At 53.0% G+C, this 21885-nt stretch overlaps 1 protein-coding gene across 2 annotated transcripts in view; it reads left to right on the top strand.

Moving 5' to 3' along the window:
- The first annotated feature begins 9570 nt into the window (after nucleotides 1-9570).
- The window catches only part of snx15 (sorting nexin 15), a 73696-nt gene continuing 61381 nt past the window's right edge, over nucleotides 9571-21885 (top strand). The window contains exons 1-2 of one of the 2 annotated variants that reach the window (XM_072489475.1): nucleotides 9571-9728; nucleotides 16117-16149. In XM_072489475.1, the coding sequence (XP_072345576.1) occupies nucleotides 9618-9728; nucleotides 16117-16149 (144 nt within the window). In that variant the 5' untranslated portion in view covers nucleotides 9571-9617. The remainder of the gene's footprint in view (nucleotides 9729-16116; nucleotides 16150-21885) is intronic. The other variant, XM_072489474.1, reaches the window with a different exon arrangement.

Here is a 21885-nt window from a genome sequence, read left to right as displayed (position 1 = left end):
TCAGCAACACCCCAGCCTTTTGTCCCCCTAAGCATTATCTGCCCCAGTGTTCGGCATTCAAAGTTACTCCCAGGAGAAAAAAAAACACCTTTTGTTTACCCCCGGCGGGACCCAGCTACCAGTTTGACCCCCCCCCCGTCCAACTTCGGTTTATGTTCTGCAATATCAGCCGGAGCCTCGTCTGAGTCGAAAGGTTGAGGACATCAAACCTAACCGCAGAGTTGCAGAGCACAGAAAGAGGCCCTTTGGCCTACTGTGTCTGCCAGTCATCAAGCGCCTATCTATTCTCGGGTGGTTAGCACTGATGCATCACGGCGCTGAGGACTCGGGTTCGACCCCAGCCCCGGGTCACTGCCCGTGTGGAATTTGCACATCCTCGCCACCCTTTCAGGCCTCGCGTTCCACATTCCCGCCACATTCCGGGTGAAAATGATTTTCCTCAAATCCCCTCGACATCTCCTGCCCCTCCCCGTAAATATGGGCATGACGGTAGCACAGTGGTTAGCAGTGTTGCTTCACAGAGTCAGAACCGTGGGTTTGATTCCCGGCTTGGCTCACTGTCTGTGGAGTCTGCACCTCCCCCGTGTCTGCGTGGGTTTCCTCCGGGCGCTCCGGTTTCCGCCCACGAGTCCCGAAAGACGTGCCTGTTGGGCGAATTGGGAATTCTGAATTCTCCCTCTGTGTACCCGAACAGGCGCCGGAATGTGGTGACTAGGGGCTTTTCACAGTAACTTCATTGCGGTGTTAATGCAAGCCTATTTGTGACAATAAAGATTGTTATTATTAAATCTATGCACCCCCTGGTTATTGCCCACTGAATGAAGGGGAAAGGCTCCCTATCCACCAGATCCCTCATAATTTTGTACTCCTCAATCAGGTCCCCCTCAGCCTTCTCCGCTCCGAGGAAATCAACCCCAGTCTAACCAGCCTCTGTTCATCGCTGCAATGCTCCAGCTCCAGGCGACATCCTGGGTGAATCTCCTCCGCACCCTCTCCAGGGGCAATCACATCCTATAGAGTGGCGACGAGAACTGCACACAGCACTCTAAGTTTTTAAGACTAGGGAGGTTATGCTGCAATTGTATACGGTGTTAGTGAGGCCACACCTGGAGTATTGTGTTCAGTTTTGGTCTCCTTGAGAAAGGACGTACTGGCATAGAACATAGAACATAGAACAATACAGCGCAGTACAGGCCCTTCGGCCCACGATGTTGCACCGAAACAAAAGCCATCTAACCTACACTATGCCATTATCATCCATATGTTTATCCAATAAACTTTTAAATGCCCTCAATGTTGGCGAGTTCACTACTGTAGCAGGTAGGGCATTCCACGGCCTCACTACTCTTTGCGTAAAGAACCTACCTCTGACCTCTGTCCTATATCTATTACCCCTCAGTTTAAAGTTATGTCCCCTCGTGCCAGCCATATCCATCCGCGGGAGAAGGCTCTCACTGTCCACCCTATCCAACCCCCTGATCATTTTGTATGCCTCTATTAAGTCTCCTCTTAACCTTCTTCTCTCCAACGAAAACAACCTCAAGTCCGTCAGCCTTTCCTCATAAGATTTTCCCTCCATACCAGGCAACATCCTGGTAAATCTCCTCTGCACCCGCTCCAAAGCCTCCACGTCCTTCCTATAATGCGGTGACCAGAACTGTACGCAATACGCCAAATGCGGCCGGACCAGAGTTCTGTACAGCTGCAACATGACCTCCCGACTCCGGAACTCAATCCCTCTACCAATAAAGGCCAACACTCCATAGGCCTTCTTCACAACCCTATCAACCTGGGTGGCAACTTTCAGGGATCTATGTACATGGACACCTAGATCCCTCTGCTCATCCACACTTTCAAGAACTTTACCATTAGCCAAATATTCCGCATTCCTGTTATTCCTTCCAAAGTGAATCACCTCACACTTCTCTACATTAAACTCCATTTGCCACCTCTCAGCCCAGCTCTGCAGCTTATCTATATCCCTCTGTAACCTGCTACATCCTTCCACACTATCGACAACACCACCGACTTTAGTATCATCTGCAAATTTACTCACCCACCCTTCTGCGCCTTCTTCTAGGTCATTGATAAAAATGACAAACAGCAACGGCCCCAGAACAGATCCTTGTGGTACTCCACTTGTGACTGTACTCCATTCTGAACATTTCCCATCAACCACCACCCTCTGTCTTCTTTCAGCTAGCCAATTTCTGATCCACATCTCTAAATCACCCTCAATCCCCAGCCTCCGTATTTTTTGCAATAGCCTACCGTGGGGAACCTTATCAAATGCTTTGCTGAAATCCATATACACCACATCAACTGCTCTACCCTCGTCTACCTGTTCAGTCACCTTCTCAAAGAACTCAATAAGGTTTGTGAGGCATGACCTACCCTTCACAAAGCCATGCTGACTATCCCTGATCATATTATTCCTATCTAAATGATTATAAATCTTGTCCCTTATAATCCCCTCCAAGACTTTACCCACTACAGACGTGAGGCTCACCGGTCTATAGTTGCCGGGGTTGTCCCTACTCCCCTTTTTGAACAAAGGGACCACATTTGCTGTCCTCCAGTCCTCTGGCACTATTCCTGTAGCCAATGATGACATAAAAATCAAAGCCAAAGGTCCAGCAATCTCTTCCCTGGCCTCCCATAGAATCCTAGGATAAATCCCATCAGGTCCCGGGGACTTATCTATTTTCAGCCTGTCCAGAATTGCCAACACCTCTTCCCTACGTACCTCAATGCCATCTATTCTATTAGCCTGGGGCTCAGCATTCTCCTCCACAACATTATCTTTTTCCTGAGTGAATACTGACGAAAAATATTCATTTAGTATCTCGCCTATCTCTTCAGACTCCACACACAATTTCCCATCCCTGTCCTTGACTGGTCCTACTCTTTCCCTAGTCATTCGCTTATTCCTGGAGGGTGTGCAGAGGAGATTCACTAGGTTAATCCCAGAGCTGAAGGGGTTGGATTACGAGGAGAGGTTGAGTAGACTGGGACTGTACTTGTTAGAATTTAGAAGGATGAGGGGGGATCTTATAGAAACATATAAGATTATGAAGGGAATAGATAGGATAGATGCGGGCAGGTTGTTTCCACTGGCGGGTGAAAACAGAACCAGGGGGCATAGCCTCAAAATAAGGGGAAGTAGATTTAGGACTGAGTTTAGGAGGAACTTCTTCACCCAAAGGGTTGTGAATCTATGGAATTCCTTGCCCAGTGAAGCAGTTGAGGCTCCTTCATTAAATGTTTTTAAGATAAAGATAGATAGTTTTTTGAAGAATAAAGGGATTGAGGGTTATGGTGTTCGGGCCGGAAAGTGGAGCTGAGTCCACAAAAGATCAGCCATGATCTCATTGAATGGTGGAGCAGGCTCGAGGGGCCGGATGGCCGACTCCTGCTCCTAGTTCTTATGTTCTAGCTGTGGCCTCACCAGCGTTTTGTACAGCTCCATCATAACCTCCCCGCTCCTTACATTCTTGAGCGCATAAACAACAGGAGTGCCTCCAGGTTTGACTGGTTCAGTGAGTGAATGCTGCACTGCCAGAGGTCCTCTCTCTGTGTACCTCGCTGTGTGGGATCTTGCTGTGCTTTAAAAAAATTAATTTACGGGATGTGCGCATCACTGGTTGGGCCCAGCATTTATTGCCCCTCCCTAGTTGCCCTTCAGAAGGTGGTGGGCGAGCCGCCATCTTGAACCCGCTGCAGCCCCGTGTGGTGTAGGTCCACCCACCGTGCTGTTAGGGAGGGAGTTCCCAGGATTTTGACCCCAGCCACAGTGAAGGAACGGCCGATATATTTCCGAGTCAGGGTGGTGAGTGACTTGGAGGGGAATCTCCAGGAGGTGGGGTTCCGGGGCATCTGCTGCTCTTGTCCTAGATGGGAGTGGGCGTGGGTTTGGAAGATGCTGTCAAAGGAACTGATGGATCTCTGTCTCTATTTGGAACCCTGGCTTTCCGTTATCCCTTCTCAGTTCCCAAATAACAGAGGTCAAGTATGTGCTTTTTGGCAAAGTCCACTTGTACTTTATTTGTCAGCTGTGCCCACTGGTAAACTTATTTTCAATACAACATTTAGAAAGTTCCCAACTAGCCCTGCAGCAAGCCAGTCAGATTGATGTCTTTAGCGAATACAGTAGTTGAGTTTTCATTCAATTACAAATCGTAGTAACTCTTCAAATCATAATACACAGGATAAAATAACTAAGTAATTTAAACAAAAGAAAGATGGCGATTAGCCAAAGCGAGCAACAAAGGAAGTAGGTTTCAAAAATATAGATGGGGTGATCCCGGGATGAGATTTCCTATCCCGGTAAGTGATTCTTAAGGAGATTATTATCTTAAGGTCCAGCCTTCTTTTTACTTCTGATTGGCTTTAACTAATTTATAATTTACTCAATTCGGCCAAAATGTCTGTCTGTCAATTTAAGAGATATATGTATTTAAATGTATTGGTGCAGATTTCCCATTCCATCGCGTGCCAATTTTCCAAATTATCCATACCTGCATCTAACGTTAATTAGAAAAACACAGTTTTCGTTAAGACATTATCACCCTAGACAGGCTGCTACCATAGAAACGGGACGACCCGTACTTGGGACAGCAGCACCAGTTCTTACAGTACAATGGGGCCTTTTAGCTAGTTGACGTCATTGACCTTGCAGATGTGAAACCTAGGAAATTAAAGAAACTAAAGTGTATGATCTGGATTAACCCTGAGTGGATTCCCAGCTATTGTTGCACTCCAGTAATGCTTAATATGATTATAGTTAATTATTCTTAATGAGTTCTCATTTAACCCTTTCATCTCTATCACCTACCCTTACTCTCATGGTTAGAGCTGACTAGAAAAGTCAATTTCTATCAGGAACCTTGGTGAGTGGCTGCAGTGCATCTTGTAGACGGTGCACACGGCTGCCACTGTTCGTCGGCGGTGGAGGACGTTGGGTGAAAATATTCACAAGTAGACCTTAACGTGAGGAAAAGGAGCAATTTATCGATACAGAGCTCTGGGAGAAAGTCCGTCCTGGACCCCTCTCACTGAGCTGTGGCTTAAACTGGGTAAATATACCCTTTCAAAACAGCATTGGTTTGCATTCTCATTCCACACAGCCAACCAATTCTCTTCGTATCGCAGTTCATTCCATCTAGACATTCGTCCAATCAATATGAAATGAAATGAAAATCGCTTATTGTCACAAGTAGGCTTCAAATGAAGTTACTGTGAAAAGCCCCTAGTCGCCACATTCCGGTGCCTGTTCGGGGAGGCCGGTACGGGAATTGAACTGTGCTGCTGGCCTGCCTTCAAAGCCAACGATTTAGCCCTGTGCTAAACCAGCACGTGATTGGATAAGGTTATGAGTCCTTGCTGTGGATTTAGGGCCCCCCCTTCCGTCTCGCAGCTGTTTTGACAGCTTAGAATAACAGCTCCTGCAGTCCGTGGAGCACTGGTCATTCTTGACCAATTGTTTCTGGGGGATACATCTGTTCGAGTCACTCTTAGTTCAAAGTTCAATGTCTCAGCAGAAAAAAACATGTAGCAACTGAAAAGCAAGTATTAATTCATTTAGCCAAGTATCCTACATACACTGCCAAAGCAGAAAGTTTACACCAACAGAGGGTTCGAATATTTGTGGATGGGGGGTCGATCAAGCGGGGCTGCTTTGTCCTGGATGGTGTCGAGCTTCTCGAGTGTCGTTGGGAGCCGCGCTCATCCAGGCGAGTGGAGAGTATTCCCTCACACTCCTGACTTGTGCCTTGTAGATGGTGGACAGGCTTTGGGGGGAGTCAGGAGGTGAGTTACTCTCCGCAGGATTCCCAGCCTCTGACCTGCTCTGGTAGCCACAGTATTAATGTGGCTGGGTCCAGTTCAGTTTCTGATCAATGGTAACCCCCAGGGTGTTGATTGTGAGGGATTCAGCGATGGTGATGCCATTGAATGTCAAGGGGCGATGGTTAGATCCTCTCTTGTAGGAGATGGTCATTGCCGGGCACTTGTGTGGCGCAAATGTAACTTGCCTCTTGTCAGCCCCGAGCCTGGATATTGTCCAGGTCTTGCTGCATTTGGACAGGGACTGATTCAGTATCTGAGGAGTCGCGAATGGTGCTGAACATTGTGCAGTCATCCGCAAACATCCCCACTTCTGACCTTGTGATGGAAGGGAGGTCATTGATGAAGCAGCTGAAGGTGGTTGGGGCCTAGGACACGACCCTGAGGAACTCCCGCAGTGACGTCCTGGAGCTGAGATGATTGACCTCCAACCACCACAACCATCCTCCTTTGTGCCGGGTCTGACTCCAACCAGCGGAGAGTTTCCCCCTGATTCCCACTGACTCCAGTGTAGCTCGGGCTCCTTGACGCCACACTCGGTCAAACGCTGCCTCGATGTCAAAGGGCAGTCACTCTCGCCTCACCTCTGGCATTCAGCTCTTTTGTCCATGTTTGAACCAAGGCTGTAATGAGGTCAGGAGCTGAGTGACCCTGGGCGGAAACCAAACTGAGCGTCCGGGAGCAGGTTATTGCTGAGTAAGTGCCACTTGAATCATAGAATTTACAGTGCAGAAGGAGGCCATTTGGCCCATTGAGTCTGCACCGGCTCTTGGAAAGAGCACCCTACCCAAGGTCCACACCTCCACCCTATCCCCATAACCCAGTAAACCCACCCAACACCACGGGCAATTTTGGACACTAAGGGCAATTTATCACGGCCAATCCACCTAACCTGCACATCTTTGGACTGTGGGAGGAAACCGGAGCACCCGGAAGAAACCCACGCAGACACAGGGAGGATGTGCAGACTCCGCACAGACAGTGACCCAAGCCGGAATCGAACCTGGGACCCTGGAGCTGTGAAGCAATTGTGCTATCCACAATGCTACCGTGCTGTTGCCGACTCCTTCCATCACTTTGCTGATGAAGGAGAGTAGACTGATAGGGCGGTAATTGGCTGTGTTTCTGGGATCTTGCTGTGTTTCTGGGATCTTGCTGTACTTCTGGGATCTTGCTGTACTTCTGGGATCTTGCTGTGTTTCTGGGATATTGCTGTGCTGTGGGATCTTGCTGTGCTGTGGGATCTTGCTGTGCTGTGGGATCTTGCTGTGCTGTGGGATCTTGCTGTGTTTCTGGGATCTTGCTGTGTTTCTGGGATCTTGCTGTGCTGTGGGATCTTGCTGTGCTGTGGGATCTTGCTGTGTTTCTGGGATCTTGCTGTGTTTCTGGGATCTTGCTGTGCTGTGGGATCTTGCTGTGCTGTGGGATCTTGCTGTGTTTCTGGGATCTTGCTGTGTTTCTGGGATCTTGCTGTGTTTCTGGGATCTTGCTGTGCTGTGGGATCTTGCTGTGTTTCTGGGATCTTGCTGTGCTGTGGGATCTTGCTGTGTTTCTGGGATCTTGCTGTGCTGTGGGATCTTGCTGTGTTTCTGGGATCTTGCTGTGCTGTGGGATCTTGCTGTGTTTCTGGGATCTTGCTGTGCAGGGGGATCTTGCTGTGCAGGTGGATCTTGCTGTGCTGTGGGATCTTGCTGTGCTGTGGGATCTTGCTGTGCTGTGGGATCTTGCTGTGCAGTGGGATCTTGGTGTGCTGTGGGATCTTGCTGTGCAGGGGGATCTTGCTGTGCTGTGGGATCTTGCTGTGCTGTGGGATCTTGCTGTGCTGTGGGATCTTGCTGTGCAGGGGGATCTTGCTGTGCTGTGGGATCTTGCTGTGCAGGGGATCTTGCTGTGTTTCTGGGATCTTGCTGTGCTGTGGGATCTTGCTGTGCTGTGGGATCTTGCTGTGCTGTGGGATCTTGCTGTGCTGTGGGATCTTGCTGTGCTGTGGGATCTTGCTGTGTTTCTGGGATCTTGCTGTGCTGTGGGATCTTGCCTTGTTTCTGGGATCTTGCTGTGTTTCTGGGATCTTGCTGTGTTTCTGGGATCTTGCTGTGCAGGTGGATCTTGCTGTGTTTCTGGGATCTTGCTGTGCAGGGGGATCTTGCTGTGCAGTGGGATCTTGCTGTGCAGTGGGATCTTGCTGTGCAGGGGGATCTTGCTGTGCTGTGGGATCTTGCTGTGCAGGGGGATCTTGCTGTGCTGTGGGATCTTGCTGTGCTGTGGGATCTTGCTGTGCAGGGGGATCTTGCTGTGCTGTGGGATCTTGCTGTGCAGTGGGATCTTGCTGTGCAGGGGGATCTTGCTGTGCAGTGGGATCTTGCTGTGCAGGGGGATCTTGCTGTGCAGTGGGATCTTGCTGTGCAGTGGGATCTTGCTGTGCAGGGGGATCTTGCTGTGCAGTGGGATCTTGCTGTGCAGGGGGATCTTGCTGTGCTGTGGGATCTTGCTGTGCAGTGGGATCTTGCTGTGCTGTGGGATCTTGCTGTGCAGTGGGATCTTGCTGTGCAGGGGGATCTTGCTGTGCTGTGGGATCTTGCTGTGCAGTGGGATCTTGCTGTGCTGTGGGATCTTGCTGTGCAGTGGGATCTTGCTGTGCAGGGGGATCTTGCTGTGCAGTGGGATCTTGCTGTGCTGTGGGATCTTGCTGTGCAGGGGGATCTTGCTGTGCAGTGGGATCTTGCTGTGCAGGGGGATCTTGCTGTGCTGTGGGATCTTGCTGTGCAGGGGGATCTTGCTGTGCTGTGGGATCTTGCTGTGCTGTGGGATCTTGCTGTGCAGGGGGATCTTGCTGTGCTGTGGGATCTTGCTGTGCAGTGGGATCTTGCTGTGCTGTGGGATCTTGCTGTGCAGGGGGATCTTGCTGTGCAGGGGGATCTTGCTGTGCAGGGGGATCTTGCTGTGCTGTGGGATCTTGCTGTGCAGTGGGATCTTGCTGTGCAGGGGGATCTTGCTGTGCAGTGGGATCTTGCTGTGCTGTGGGATCTTGCTGTGCAGGGGGATCTTGCTGTGCAGGGGGATCTTGCTGTGCAGGGGGATCTTGCTGTGCTGTGGGATCTTGCTGTGCAGGGGGATCTTGCTGTGCTGTGGGATCTTGCTGTGCTACAGAAATGCTGAGCTAAGTTTGACTGTGGGAGGCTGAGGAGCGAAGGGAGAGGGAGCAAGCTCTGCGCCTGCGCATGGCCGCCCAGGCTGGGTTTGTTGCCGGATACGGTGTGGGCGGGGGCCACTGGGGGCGGGGCAATGGAGGCAGGACCAGCGTCGCGGCTGCGCCGAGAACGCTGGGGCCACTGGGGGCTGGGCTATGGTCGCGGCTGCGCCGGGTACGCTGTGGGCGAGGCCACTGGGGGCGGGGCTATGGTCGCGCCTGCGCCGGGTACGCTGTGGGCGGGGCCATTGGGGGCTGGGCTATGGTCGCGGCTGCGCCGGGTACGCTGTGGGCGGGGCCATTGGGGGCTGGGCTATGGTCGCGGCTGCGCCGGGTACGCTGTGGGCGAGGCCACTGGGGGCGGGGCTATGGTCGCGCCTGCGCCGGGTACGCTGTGGGCGGGGCCATTGGGGGCTGGGCTATGGTCGCGGCTGCGCCGGGTACGCTGTGGGCGGGGCCACTGGGGAGGAGGCAGGGCCAGCGTCGCGGCTGCGCCGAGAACGCTGGGGCCACTGGGGGCGGGGCTACGGTCGCGGCTGCGCTCTGCGGGACGGTTGCCGCGCCTGCGCGCTGCTGTGCCGCCGGGATGTCTTCGCGCGGGGCGAAGGCGGAGGAGGAGCGGCAGCACCGGGAATACCGGGTATCCGATCCCCGGCATCACCCACAGGGCTTCACTGAGTACCGCGTCACCGCCACGGTAAGGACACGCTTCAGGCCGTGACCCTTCAACCCCCTCCCTGACCCTTCACCCCCTCCCTGACCCTTCAACCCCCTCCCTGACCCTTCACCCCCTCCCTGACCCTTCAACCCCCTCCCTGACCCTTCAACCCCCTCCCTGACCCTTCACCCCCCTCCCTGACCCTTCAACCCCCTCCCTGACCCTTCAACCCCCTCCCTGACCCTTCACCCCCTCCCTGACCCTTCACCCCCTCCCTGACCCTTCAACCCCCTCCCTGACCCTTCAACCCCCTCCCTGACCCTTCACCCCCTCCCTGACCCTTCACCCCCTCCCTGACCCTTCACCCCCTCCCTGACCCTTCACCCCCTCCCTGACCCTTCACCCGCCCCCTCCGTGACCCTTCACCCGCCCCCTCCGTGACCCTTCACCCGCCCCCTCCGTGACCCTTCACCCGCCCCCTCCGTGACCCTTCACCAGCACCCTCCTTGACCCTTCACCCGCCCCCTCCGTGACCCTTCACCCGCCCCCTCCGTGACCCTTCACCCGCCCCCTCCGTGACCCTTCACCCGCCCCCTCCTTGACCCTTCACCCGCCCCCTCCGTGACCCTTCACCCGCCCCCTCCGTGACCCTTCACCCGCCCCCTCCGTGACCCTTCACCCGCCCCCTCCGTGACCCTTCACCCGCCCCCTCCGTGACCCTTCACCCGCCCCCTCCGTGACCCTTCACCCGCCCCCTCCGTGACCCTTCACCCGCCCCCTCCGTGACCCTTCACCCGCCCCCTCCGTGACCCTTCACCCGCCCCCTCCGTGACCCTTCACCCGCCCCCTCCGTGACCCTTCACCCGCCCCCTCCGTGACCCTTCACCCGCCCCCTCCTTGACCCTTCACCCGCCCCCTCCTTGACCCTTCACCCGCCACTCACTTGACCCTTCACCCGAATGCGGCAAAAGTCTGCCTTTTAGGTTCCTGAGAGCCACCCTCCCCCTCGGGAGGGACAGAGTGATTTGGATGCAGTTTAATTTGGAGAAATTGAGCGGACTGGGTGGATTTGATGCTGAGTTGGCTCCGCAGTGATAGTGGCCGCACGTTCCCTGGAAAATGTGGTGGCCGCGTGCAGCCTCTTTCTCTTGACATCTATTTGCCGGCCAGAGACACAACCACAGAATTGTCACGGGCGCTGAAGGAGGCCATTCAGCCCATCGTGACTGCACCACCCACCCCCCCCCCCCCCCCAAACGAGCATCGTGACCTCGTGCCTTTTAACCGTAACCCCCTAACCCCCTGGGTCAGGGAGGGGGTTGACAGGCTGAGAGGATGTTTCCCCCCTCGTGGGGGGGGGGGGGGGGGGGAGATCTATAACTAGGGGGGGGTCACAGTTAAGAATCAGGGGGTCTCCCATTAGAGATGGAGATGAGGAGGAATTTCTTCTCCCAGAGGGTGGTCAGTCTGTGGGACCCCCCACCCCCCCAACAGGAGAGCAGTGGGGCTGTGGATCATTGAATATCTTCGAGGCCGAGTTGGAGAGAGTTCTGATCGACGAGGGGTTCGAGGGTTATGAGGGACAGACAGGAAAGTGGAGACTACAATCCGATCTGGTGGTGAGTCTTTGGCTGGTTAGAGGCACTAAGCTTTCCATCGTTTCAACTCCCACAGCGACAACTTGTTCACGAGTGCTGCACGGTAACACAGCGGGCGGCACAGTGGTTAGCACCGCTGCCTCACAGCGCCAGAGACCCGGGTCCGATTCCGGTCTCGGTGTCCCTGTCTGTGCGGAGTCTGCACGTTCTCCCCGTGTCGCCGTGGGTTTCCTCCGGGGGCTCCGGTTTCCTCCCACAGTCCAAAGATGTGCAGGTTAGGTGGATTGTCCATGTAAATTGTCCCTTGATGTCCAAACAGATGTGCAGGTTTAATCGATTGACCATGATCAATGCGCAGGGTTGGGGGGGGGTGGCTAGATAGAGGGTCGTTTCAGAGAATTGGTGTAGACTTGACGGGCCGAATGGCTTCCTAAACTGTAGGGATTTTTATTTAAAATGTTTCCAATTCGGGGCAATTTAGTGTGGCCAATCCACCTACCCGGCACATCTTTGGGTTGTGGGTTAAGGACCCACGCAGACACGGGGAGAATGTTCAAACTCCACACGGACAGTGACCCAGAGTCGGGATCGAACCCAGGTCCTTGGCGCCGTGAGGCAGCAGTGCTAACCATTGCGCCACCGTGCCGCCCTCACTGTGGGGAGTCTATGGACATGGGTGGAACGGGACCACAGTGAGCAGGCAGCAACTCCCAAGGAAGAATGCCAGCTTCATGATAGCGCCCGTGCTGTGGGAACGCTGCACTACCAGGGGTATGCTGACCCTCGTCCGCCCTCCCAGGTGGGTGTAAAAGATCGCACAATTGGCCACTATTGAAAGAAGAGCAAGGGGGGGGGGGAATGTGGGGCAAGTTCCCTCCAATATCTACCCCTCAGCCAACATCAGTTAAAATAAAAGCAGGTGAGCTGGGTCGCTCTCGCTGTGTGGGATCTTACTGTGGGGCACAGATAGGCGCTTCTGTGGACGTGAAACAGACTCCAGGATGGTATGTTGCCTCCCTTGTGCCAGGGTCCAGGATGTCTCCGAACGGGTAGAGGGAATCCTGAAGGGGGAGGGCAAACAGGCAGAGGTCGTTGTACATATTGGTACTAACGACATAGGCAGGAAAGGGCATGAGGTCCTGCAGCAGGAGTTCAGGGAGCTAGGCAGAAAGTTAAAAGACAGGACCTCGAGGGTTGTAATCTCAGGATTACTCCCTGTGCCACGTGCCAGTGAGGCTAGAAATAGGAAGATAGAGCAGCTAAACACGTGGCTAAACAGCTGTTGTAGGAGGGAGGGTTTCCATTATCTGGACCACTGGGAGCTCTTCCGGGGCAGGTGTGACCTGTATAAGATGGACGGGTTGCATCTAAACCGGAGAGGCATAAATGTCCTGGCCGCGAGGTTTGCTAGTGTCACACGGGAGGGTTTAAACTAGTATGGCAGGGGGGTGGGCACGGGAGCAATAGGTCAGAAGGTGAGAGCATTGAGGGAGAACTAGGGAATAGGGACAGTGTGGCTCTGAGGCAGAGCAGACGGGGAGAAGTTGCTGAACACAGCGGGTCTGGTGGCCTGAAGTGCATATGTTTTAATGCAAGGAGCATTACGGGTAAGGCAGATGAACTTAGAGCTTGGATTACTACTTGGAACTATGATGTTGTTGCCATTACAGAGACCTGGTTGAGGGAAGGGCAGGATTGGCAGCTAAACGTTCCAGGATTTAGATGTTTCAGGCGGGATAGAGGGGGATGTAAAAGGGGAGGCGGAGTTGCGCTACTTGTTCGGGAGAATATCACAGCTATACTGCGAGAGGACACCTCAGAGGGCAGTGAGGCTATATGGGTAGAGATCAGGAATAAGAAGGGTGCAGTCACAATGTTGGGGGTATACTACAGGCCTCCCAACAGCCAGCGGGAGATAGAGGAGCAGATAGGTAGACAGATTTTGGAAAAGAGTAAAAACATCAGGGTTGTGGTGATGGGAGACTTCAACTTCCCCAATATTGACTGGGACTCACTTAGTGCCAGGGGCTTAGACGGGGCGGAGTTTGTAAGGAGCATCCAGGAGGGCTTCTTAAAACAATATGTAAAACAGTCCAACTAGGGAAGGGGCGGTACTGGACCTGGTATTGGGGAATGAGCCCGGCCAGGTGGTAGATGTTTCAGTAGGGGAGCATTTCGGTAACAGTGACCACAATTCAGTAAGTTTTAAAGTACTGGTGGACGAGGATAAGAGTGGTCCGAGGATGAATGTGCTAAATTGGGGGAAGGCTAATTATAACAATATTAGGCGGGAACTGAAGAACATAGATTGGGGGCGGATGTTTGAGGGCAAATCAACATCTGACATGTGGGAGGCTTTCAAGTGTCAGTTGAAAGGAATACAGGACAGGCATGTTCCTGTGAGGAAGAAAGATAAATACGGCAATTTTCGGGAACCTTGGATGACGAGTGATATTGTAGGCCTCGTCAAAAAGAAAAAGGAGGCATTTGTCAGGGCTAAAAGGCTGGGAACAGACGAAGCCTGTGTGGCATATAAGGAAAGTAGGAAGGAACTTAAGCAAGGAGTCAGGAGGGCTAGAAGGGGTCATGAAAAGTCATTGGCAAATAGGGTTAAGGAAAATCCCAAGGCTTTTTACACGTACATAAAAAGCAAGAGGGTAGCCAGGGAAAGGGTTGGCCCACTGAAGGATAGGCAAGGGAATCTATGTGTGGAGCCAGAGGAAATGGGCGAGGTACTAAATGAACACTTTGCATCAGTATTCACCAAAGAGAAGGAATTGGTAGATGTTGAGTCTGGAGAAGGGGGTGTAGATAGCCTGGGTCACATTGTGATCCAAAAGGACGAGGTGTTGGGTGTCTTAAAAAATATTAAGGTAGATAAGTCCCCAGGGCCTGATGGGATCTACCCCAGAATACTGAAGGAGGCTGGAGAGGAAATTGCTGAGGCCTTGACAGAAATATTTGGATCCTCGCTGTCTTCAGGGGATGTCCCGGAGGACTGGAGAATAGCCAATGTTGTTCCTCTGTTTAAGAAGGGTAGCAAGGATAATCCCGGGAACTACAGGCCGGTGAGCCTTACTTCAGTGGTAGGGAAATTACTGGAGAGAATTCTTCGAGACAGGATCTACTCCCATTTGGAAGCAAATGGACGTATTAGTGAGAGGCAGCACGGTTTTGTGAAGGGGAGGTCGTGTCTCACTAACTTGATAGAGTTTTTCGAGGAGGTCACTAAGATGATTGATGCAGGTAGGGCAGTAGATGTTGTCTATATGGACTTCAGTAAGGCCTTTGACAAGGTCCCTCATGGTAGACTAGTACAAAAGGTGAAGTCACACGGGATCAGGGGTGAACTGGCAAGGTGGATACAGAACTGGCTGGGCCATAGAAGGCAGAGGGTAGCAATGGAGGGATGCTTTTCTAATTGGAGGGCTGTGACCAGTGGTGTTCCACAGGGATCAGTGCTGGGACCTTTGCTCTTTGTAGTATATATAAATGATTTGGAGGAAAATGTAACTGGTCTGATTAGTAAGTTTGCAGATGACACAAAGGTTGGTGGAATTGCGGATAGCGATGAGGACTGTCTGAGGATACAGCAGGATTTAGATTGTCTGGAGACTTGGGCGGAGAGATGGCAGATGGAGTTTAATCCGGACAAATGTGAGGTAATGCATTTTGGAAGGGCTAATTCAGGTAGGGAATATACAGTGAATGGTAGAACCCTCAAGAGTATTGAAAGTCAAAGAGATCTAGGAGTACAGGTCCACAGGTCATTGAAAGGGGCAACACAGGTGGAGAAGGTAGTCAAGAAGGCATACGGCATGCTTGCCTTCATTGGCCGGGGCATTGAGTATAAGAATTGGCAAGTCATGTTGCAGCTGTATAGAACCTTAGTTAGGCCACACTTGGAGTATAGTGTTCAATTCTGGTCGCCACACTACCAGAAGGATGTGGAGGCTTTAGAGAGGGTGCAGAAGAGATTTACCAGAATGTTGCCTGGTATGGAGGGCATAAGCTATGAGGAGCGATTGAATAAACTCGGTTTGTTCTCACTGGAACGAAGGAGGTTGAGGGGCGACCTGATAGAGGTATACAAAATTATGAGGGGCATAGACAGAGTGGATAGTCAGAGGCTTTTCCCCAGGGTAGAGGGGTCAATTACTAGGGGGCATAGGTTTAAGGTGAGAGGGGCAAGGTTTAGAGTAGATGTACGAGGCAAGTTTTTTACGCAGAGGGTAGTGGGTGCCTGGAACTCACTACCGGAGGAGGTAGTGGAAGCAGGGACGATAGGGACATTTAAGGGGCATCTTGACAAATATATGAATAGGATGGGAATAGAAGGATACGGACCCAGGAAGTGTAGAAGATTGTAGTTTAGTCGGGCAGTATGGTCGGCACGGGCTTGGAGGGCCGAAGGGCCTGTTCCTGTGCTGTACATTTCTTTGTTCTTTGTGTGCCGATTGGTTCCCGTGTTTCTGACGTTACAGGAGCGACTGCGCTTGGTACTCCATTGGCTCCGAGGTACATTCAGGAGTGCTGTGGCACGATAGAAATGCAAATCGTCGCCAAGGGTTTCCAGAGGCTCATGGGGGGGGGGGGGAAACTCCTCACAAATTTACTCCCAAGTCCTGTTAACAGACGAATAATAATCCCGGCAGGCGCGGGATTCCCTCAACATCCGGGGTGGGGTGTGTGTGTGGGGGGGTGACGGACCATTGCTGCCCTGTACTGTTGAATTCCATGTTGCTGGGCAGTGTGAGAGTTTGGGTCTTCTGAATAACCCTATCCCCTTCGACACTGTGACTCGTGTTTTTTTTCTCCCCCGATTCTAGGTTGTTTCAAAGAAGAAGGCCGATGTCAAAGAGGTAAACAGCAACCCTAGCGGTTCAACTTGTGTAACGTAAGCAGGTGGAGATGAGAGGCCGGGAACCAAGAGGCAGCTGTTAAACCCCCCGGCCCCCACTCCCTTCGAGCCCGGTCTGCCTCCCCAATCTGTTTACCCACTTTACACCGGTTCAATGTGTTGTTGGTTGAACATTCCAAGCCACCCCATCTTTTTATTTCCATACCCTTGGAAATGAAGCAGTATTTGTGTTAAATATAACAATCTCTTTCCGCGGGGATTGAAATGCTGCAGTACCGGTACGCTGCCAGTGGAGAGGCTGTCTGTGGATCTTGTGCAGGTCCAGAGCCAAAACCCTTGTGTTTGCAAATGGAAATGACATCCCGATTCCCAGACCCGTCACGTTCTCAATCCAGAGGGGCTCCTGATTCTGCATTTTCTCGGCCATTTACAGTAGTGACAACCTTTCAAAACCTGCAGTCAGCTGTGCCTCAATGGGTCTCCCCGTCGCTTTCTTTGAGTCCGATAGTGACGTGGGTCCGAGGCCCACTCCAGTCACTTGAGCCCCTCCAATCCAGGCCACCACACCCAGTGCCAGTACTGAGGGAGTGATGCACTGTCAGAGGGTCAGTACTGAGTGAGTGCTGCACTGTCAGAGGGTCAGTACTGAGGGAGTGCTGCACTGTCAGAGGGTCAGTACTGAGTGAGTGCCACACTGTCAGAGGGTCAGTACTGAGGGAGTGCTGCACTGTCAGAGGGTCAGTACTGAGTGAGTGCCACACTGTCAGAGGGTCAGTACTGAGGGAGTGCTGCACTGTCAGAGGGTCAGTACTGAGTGAGTGCCACACTGTCAGAGGGTCAGTACTGAGGGAGTGCTGCACTGTCAGAGGGTCAGTACTGAGGGAGTGCCGCACTGTCAGAGGGTCAGTACTGAGGGAGCTCCGCACAGTCAGAGGGTCAGTACTGAGGGAGTGCTGCACTGTCAGAGGGTCAGTACTGAGGGAGTGCTGCCCTGTCAGAGGGTCAGTACTGAGGGAGTGCTGCACTGTCAGAGAGTCAGTACTGAGGGAGTGCTGCACAGTCAGAGGGTCAGTACTGAGGGAGTGCTGCACTGTCAGAGAGTCAGTACTGAGGGAGTGCTGCACAGTCAGAGGGTCAGTACTGAGGGAGAGCTGCACTGTCGCAGGGTCAGTACTGAGGGAGTGCCGCACTGTCAGAGGGTCAGTACTGAGGGAGTGCTGCACTGTCAGAGGGTCAGTACTGAGGGAGTGCTGCACTGTCAGAGGGTCAGTACTGAGGGAGTGCTGCACTGTCGCAGGGTCAGTACTGAGGGAGTGCCGCACTGTCAGAGGGTCAGTACTGAGGGAGTGCCGCACTGTCAGAGGCTCAGTACTGAGGGAGTGCTGCACTGTCAGAGGGTCAGTACTGAGGGAGTGCTGCACTGTCGCAGGGTCAGTACTGAGGGAGTGCCGCACTGTCAGAGGGTCAGTACTGAGGGAGTGCTGCACTGTCAGAGGGTCAGTACTGAGGGAGTGCCGCACTGTCAGAGGGTCAGTACTGAGGAAGTGCTGCACTGTCAGAGGGTCAGTGCTGAGGGAGTGCTGCACTGTCAGACGGTCAGTACTGAGGGAGTGATGCACTGTCAGAGGGTCAGTACTGAGGGAGTGCTGCACTGTCAGAGGGTCAGTACTGAGGGAGCGCTGCACTGTCAGAGGGTCAGTACTGAGGGAGTGCTGCACTGTCAGAGGGTCAGTACTGAGGGAGTGCTGCACTGTCAGAGGGTCAGTACTGAGGGAGTGCTGCACTGTCAGAGGGTCAGTACTGAGGGAGTGCTGCACTGTCAGAGGGTCAGTACTGAGGGAGTGCTGCACTGTCAGAGGGTCAGTACTGAGGGAGTGCTGCATTGTCAGAGGGTCAGTACTGAGGGAGTGCTGCACTGTCAGAGGGTCAGTACTGAGGGAGTGTTGCACTGTCAGAGGGTCAGTACTGAGGGAGTGCGGTACTGTCAGAGGGTCAGTACTGAGGGAGTGCGATACTGTCACAGGGTCAGTACTGAGGGAGTGCGATACTGTCAGGGTCAGTACTGAGGGAGTGCTGCACTGTCAGAGGGTCAGTACTGAGGGAGTGCGATACTGTCAGAGGGTCAGTACTGAGAGAGTGCTGTACTGTCAGAGGGTCAGTACTGAGGGAGTGCTGCACTGCCAGAGAGTCAGTACTGAGGGAGTGCAGCACAGTCAGAGGGTCAGTACTGAGGGAGTGCTGCACTGTCAGAGGGTCAGTACTGAGGGAGAGCTGCACTGTCGCAGGGTCAGTACTGAGGGAGTGCCGCACTGTCAGAGGGTCAGTACTGAGGGAGTGCTGCACTGTCAGAGGGTCAGTACTGAGGGATTGCTGCACTGTCAGAGGGTCAGTACTGAGGGAGTGCTGCACTGTCGCAGGGTCAGTACTGAGGGAGTGCCGCACTGTCAGAGGGTCAGTACTGAGGGATGCTGCACTGTCAGAGGGTCAGTACTGAGGGAGTGCTGCACTGTCAGAGGGTCAGTACTGAGGGAGTGCTGCACTGTCAGAGGGTCAGTACTGAGGGAGTGCTGCACTGTCGCAGGGTCAGTACTGAGGGAGTGCTGCACTGTCAGAGGGTCAGTACTGAGGGAGTGCTGCACTGTCAGAGGGTCAGTACTGAGGGAGTGCTGCACTGTCAGAGGGTCAGTACTGAGGGAGTGCTGCACTGTCAGAGGGTCAGTACTGAGGGAGTGCTGCACTGTCAGAGGGTCAGTACTGAGGGAGTGCTGCACTGTCAGAGGGTCAGTACTGAGGGAGTGCTGCATTGTCAGAGGGTCAGTACTGAGGGAGTGCTGCACTGTCAGAGGGTCAGTACTGAGGGAGTGTTGCACTGTCAGAGGGTCAGTACTGAGGGAGTGCGGTACTGTCAGAGGGTCAGTACTGAGGGAGTGCGGTACTGTCAGAGGGTCAGTACTGAGGGAGTGCGATACTGTCAGGGTCAGTACTGAGGGAGTGCTGCACTGTCAGAGGGTCAGTACTGAGGGAGTGCGATACTGTCAGAGGGTCAGTACTGAGAGAGTGCTGTACTGTCAGAGGGTCAGTACTGAGGGAGTGCGGTACTGTCAGGATCAGTACTCAGGGAGTGCGATACCTTCGGAGGGTCAGTACTGAGGGAGTGCTGCACTGTCACAGGGTCAGCACTGAGGGAGTGCCGCACTGTCAGGGGGCCAGTAATGAGGGAGTGCCACACTGTCAGAGGGTCAGTACTGAGGGAGTGCCGCACTGTCAGAGGGTCAGCACTGAGGGAGTGCTGCACTGTCAGAGGGTCAGTGCTGAGGAAGTGCTGCACTGTCAGAGGGTCAGTGCTGAGGGAGTGCTGCACTGTCAGAGGGTCAGTGCTGAGGGAGTGCTGCACTGTCAGAGGGTCAGTACTGAGGGAGTTCTGCACTGTCAGAGGGTCAGTACTGAGGGAGCGCTGCACTGTCAGAGGGTCAGTACTGAGGGAGTGCTGCACTGTCAGAGGGTCAGTGCTGAGGGAGCGCTGCACTGTCAGAGGGTCAGTACTGAGGGAGTGCTGCACTGTCAGAGGGTCAGTACTGAGGGAGTGCTGCACTGTCAGAGGGTCAGTACTGAGGGAGTGCTGCACTGTCAGAGGGTCAGTACTGAGGGAGTGCTGCATTGTCAGAGGGTCTGTACTGAGGGAGTGCTGCATTGTCAGAGGGTCAGTACTGAGGGAGTGCTGCACTGTCAGAGGGTCAGTACTGAGGGAGTGCTGCATTGTCAGAGGGTCAGTACTGAGAGAGTGCTGTACTGTCAGAGGGTCAGTACTGAGGGAGTGCAGTACTGTCAGAGGGTCAGTACTGAGGGAGTGCGATACTGTCAGGGTCAGCACTGAGGGAGTGCTGCACTGTCAGAGGGTCCGTACTGAGGGAGTGCGATACTGTCAGAGGGTCAGTACTGAGAGAGTGCTGTACTGTCAGCGGGTCAGTACTGAGGGAGTGCGGTACAGTAAGGATCAGTACTGAGGGAGTGCGATACCTTCGGAGGGTCAGTACTGAGGGAGTGCTGCACTGTCACAGGGTCAGTACTGAGGGAGTGCTGCACTGTCAGAGTGTCAGTACTGAGGGAGCGCTGCACTGTCAGAGGGTCAGTATTGAGGGAGTGCTGCACTGCCAGAGGGTCAGTCCTGAGGGAGTGCAATACTGTCAGAGGGTCAGTATTGAGGGAGTGCGATACTGTCAGAGGGTCAGTACTGAGGGAGTGCGATACTGTCAGAGGGTCAGTACTGAGGGAGTGCGATACTGTCAGGGTCAGTACTGAGGGAGTGCTGCACTGTCAGAGGGTCAGTACTGAGGGAGTGCGATACTGTCAAAGAACAAAGAAATGTACAGCACAGGAACAGGCCCTTCGGCCCTCCAAGCCCGTGCCGACCATACTGCCCGACTAAACTACAATCTTCTACACTTCCTGGGTCCGTATCCTTCTATTCCCATCCTATTCATATATTTGTCAAGATGCCCCTTAAATGTCCCTATCGTCCCTGCTTCCACTACCTCCTCCGGTAGTGAGTTCCAGGCACCCACTACCCTCTGCGTAAAAAACTTGCCTCGTACATCTACTCTAAACCTTGCCCCTCTCACCTTAAACCTATGCCCCCTAGTAATTGACCCCTCTACCCTGGGGAAAAGCCTCTGACTATCCACTCTGTCTATGCCCCTCATAATTTTGTATACCTCTATCAGGTCGCCCCTCAACCTCCTTCGTTCCAGTGAGAACAAACCGAGTTTATTCAATCGCTCCTCATAGCTTATGCCCTCCATACCAGGCAACATTCTGGTAAATCTCTTCTGCACCCTCTCTAAAGCCTCCACATCCTTCTGGTAGTGTGGCGACCAGAATTGAACACTATACTCCAAGTGTGGCCTAACTAAGGTTCTATACAGCTGCAACATGACTTGCCAATTCTTATACTCAATGCCCCGGCCAATGAAGGCAAGCATGCCGTATGCCTTCTTGACTACCTTCTCCACCTGTGTTGCCCCTTTCAATGACCTGTGGACCTGTACTCCTAGATCTCTTTGACTTTCAATACTCTTGAGGGTTCTACCATTCACTGTATATTCCCTACCTGCATTAGCCCTTCCAAAATGCATTACCTCACATTTGTCCGGATTAAACTCCATCTGCCATCTCTCCGCCCAAGTCTCCAGACAATCTAAATCCTGCTGTATCCTCAGACAGTCCTCATTGCTATCCGCAATTCCACCAACCTTTGTGTCGTCTGCAAACTTACTAATCAGACCAGTTACATTTTCCTCCAAATCATTTATATATACTACAAACAGCAAAGGTCCCAACACTGATCCCTGTGGAACACCACTGGTCACAGCCCTCCAATTAGAAAAGCATCCCTCCATTGCTACCCTCTCGCCCATTTCCTCTGGCTCCACACATAGATTCCCTTGCCTATCCTTCAGTGGGCCAACCCTTTCCCTGGCTACCCTCTTGCTTTTTATGTACGTGTAAAAAGCCTTGGGATTTTCCTTAACCCTATTTGCCAATGACTTTTCATGACCCCTTCTAGCCCTCCTGACTCCTTGCTTAAGTTCCTTCCTACTTTCCTTATATGCTCCACACAGGCTTCGTCTGTTCCCAGCCTTTTAGCCCTGACAAATGCCTCCTTTTTCTTTTTGACGAGGCCTACAATATCACTCGTCATCCAAGGTTCCCGAAAATTGCCGTATTTATCTTTCTTCCT

This window comes from Scyliorhinus torazame, chromosome 24, assembly GCF_047496885.1.
Source record: "Scyliorhinus torazame isolate Kashiwa2021f chromosome 24, sScyTor2.1, whole genome shotgun sequence".
NCBI lineage: Eukaryota > Metazoa > Chordata > Chondrichthyes > Carcharhiniformes > Scyliorhinidae > Scyliorhinus > Scyliorhinus torazame.
Note: the sequence above shows the minus strand (reverse complement) of the source record. Positions and strands in the feature narration are given on the sequence as shown.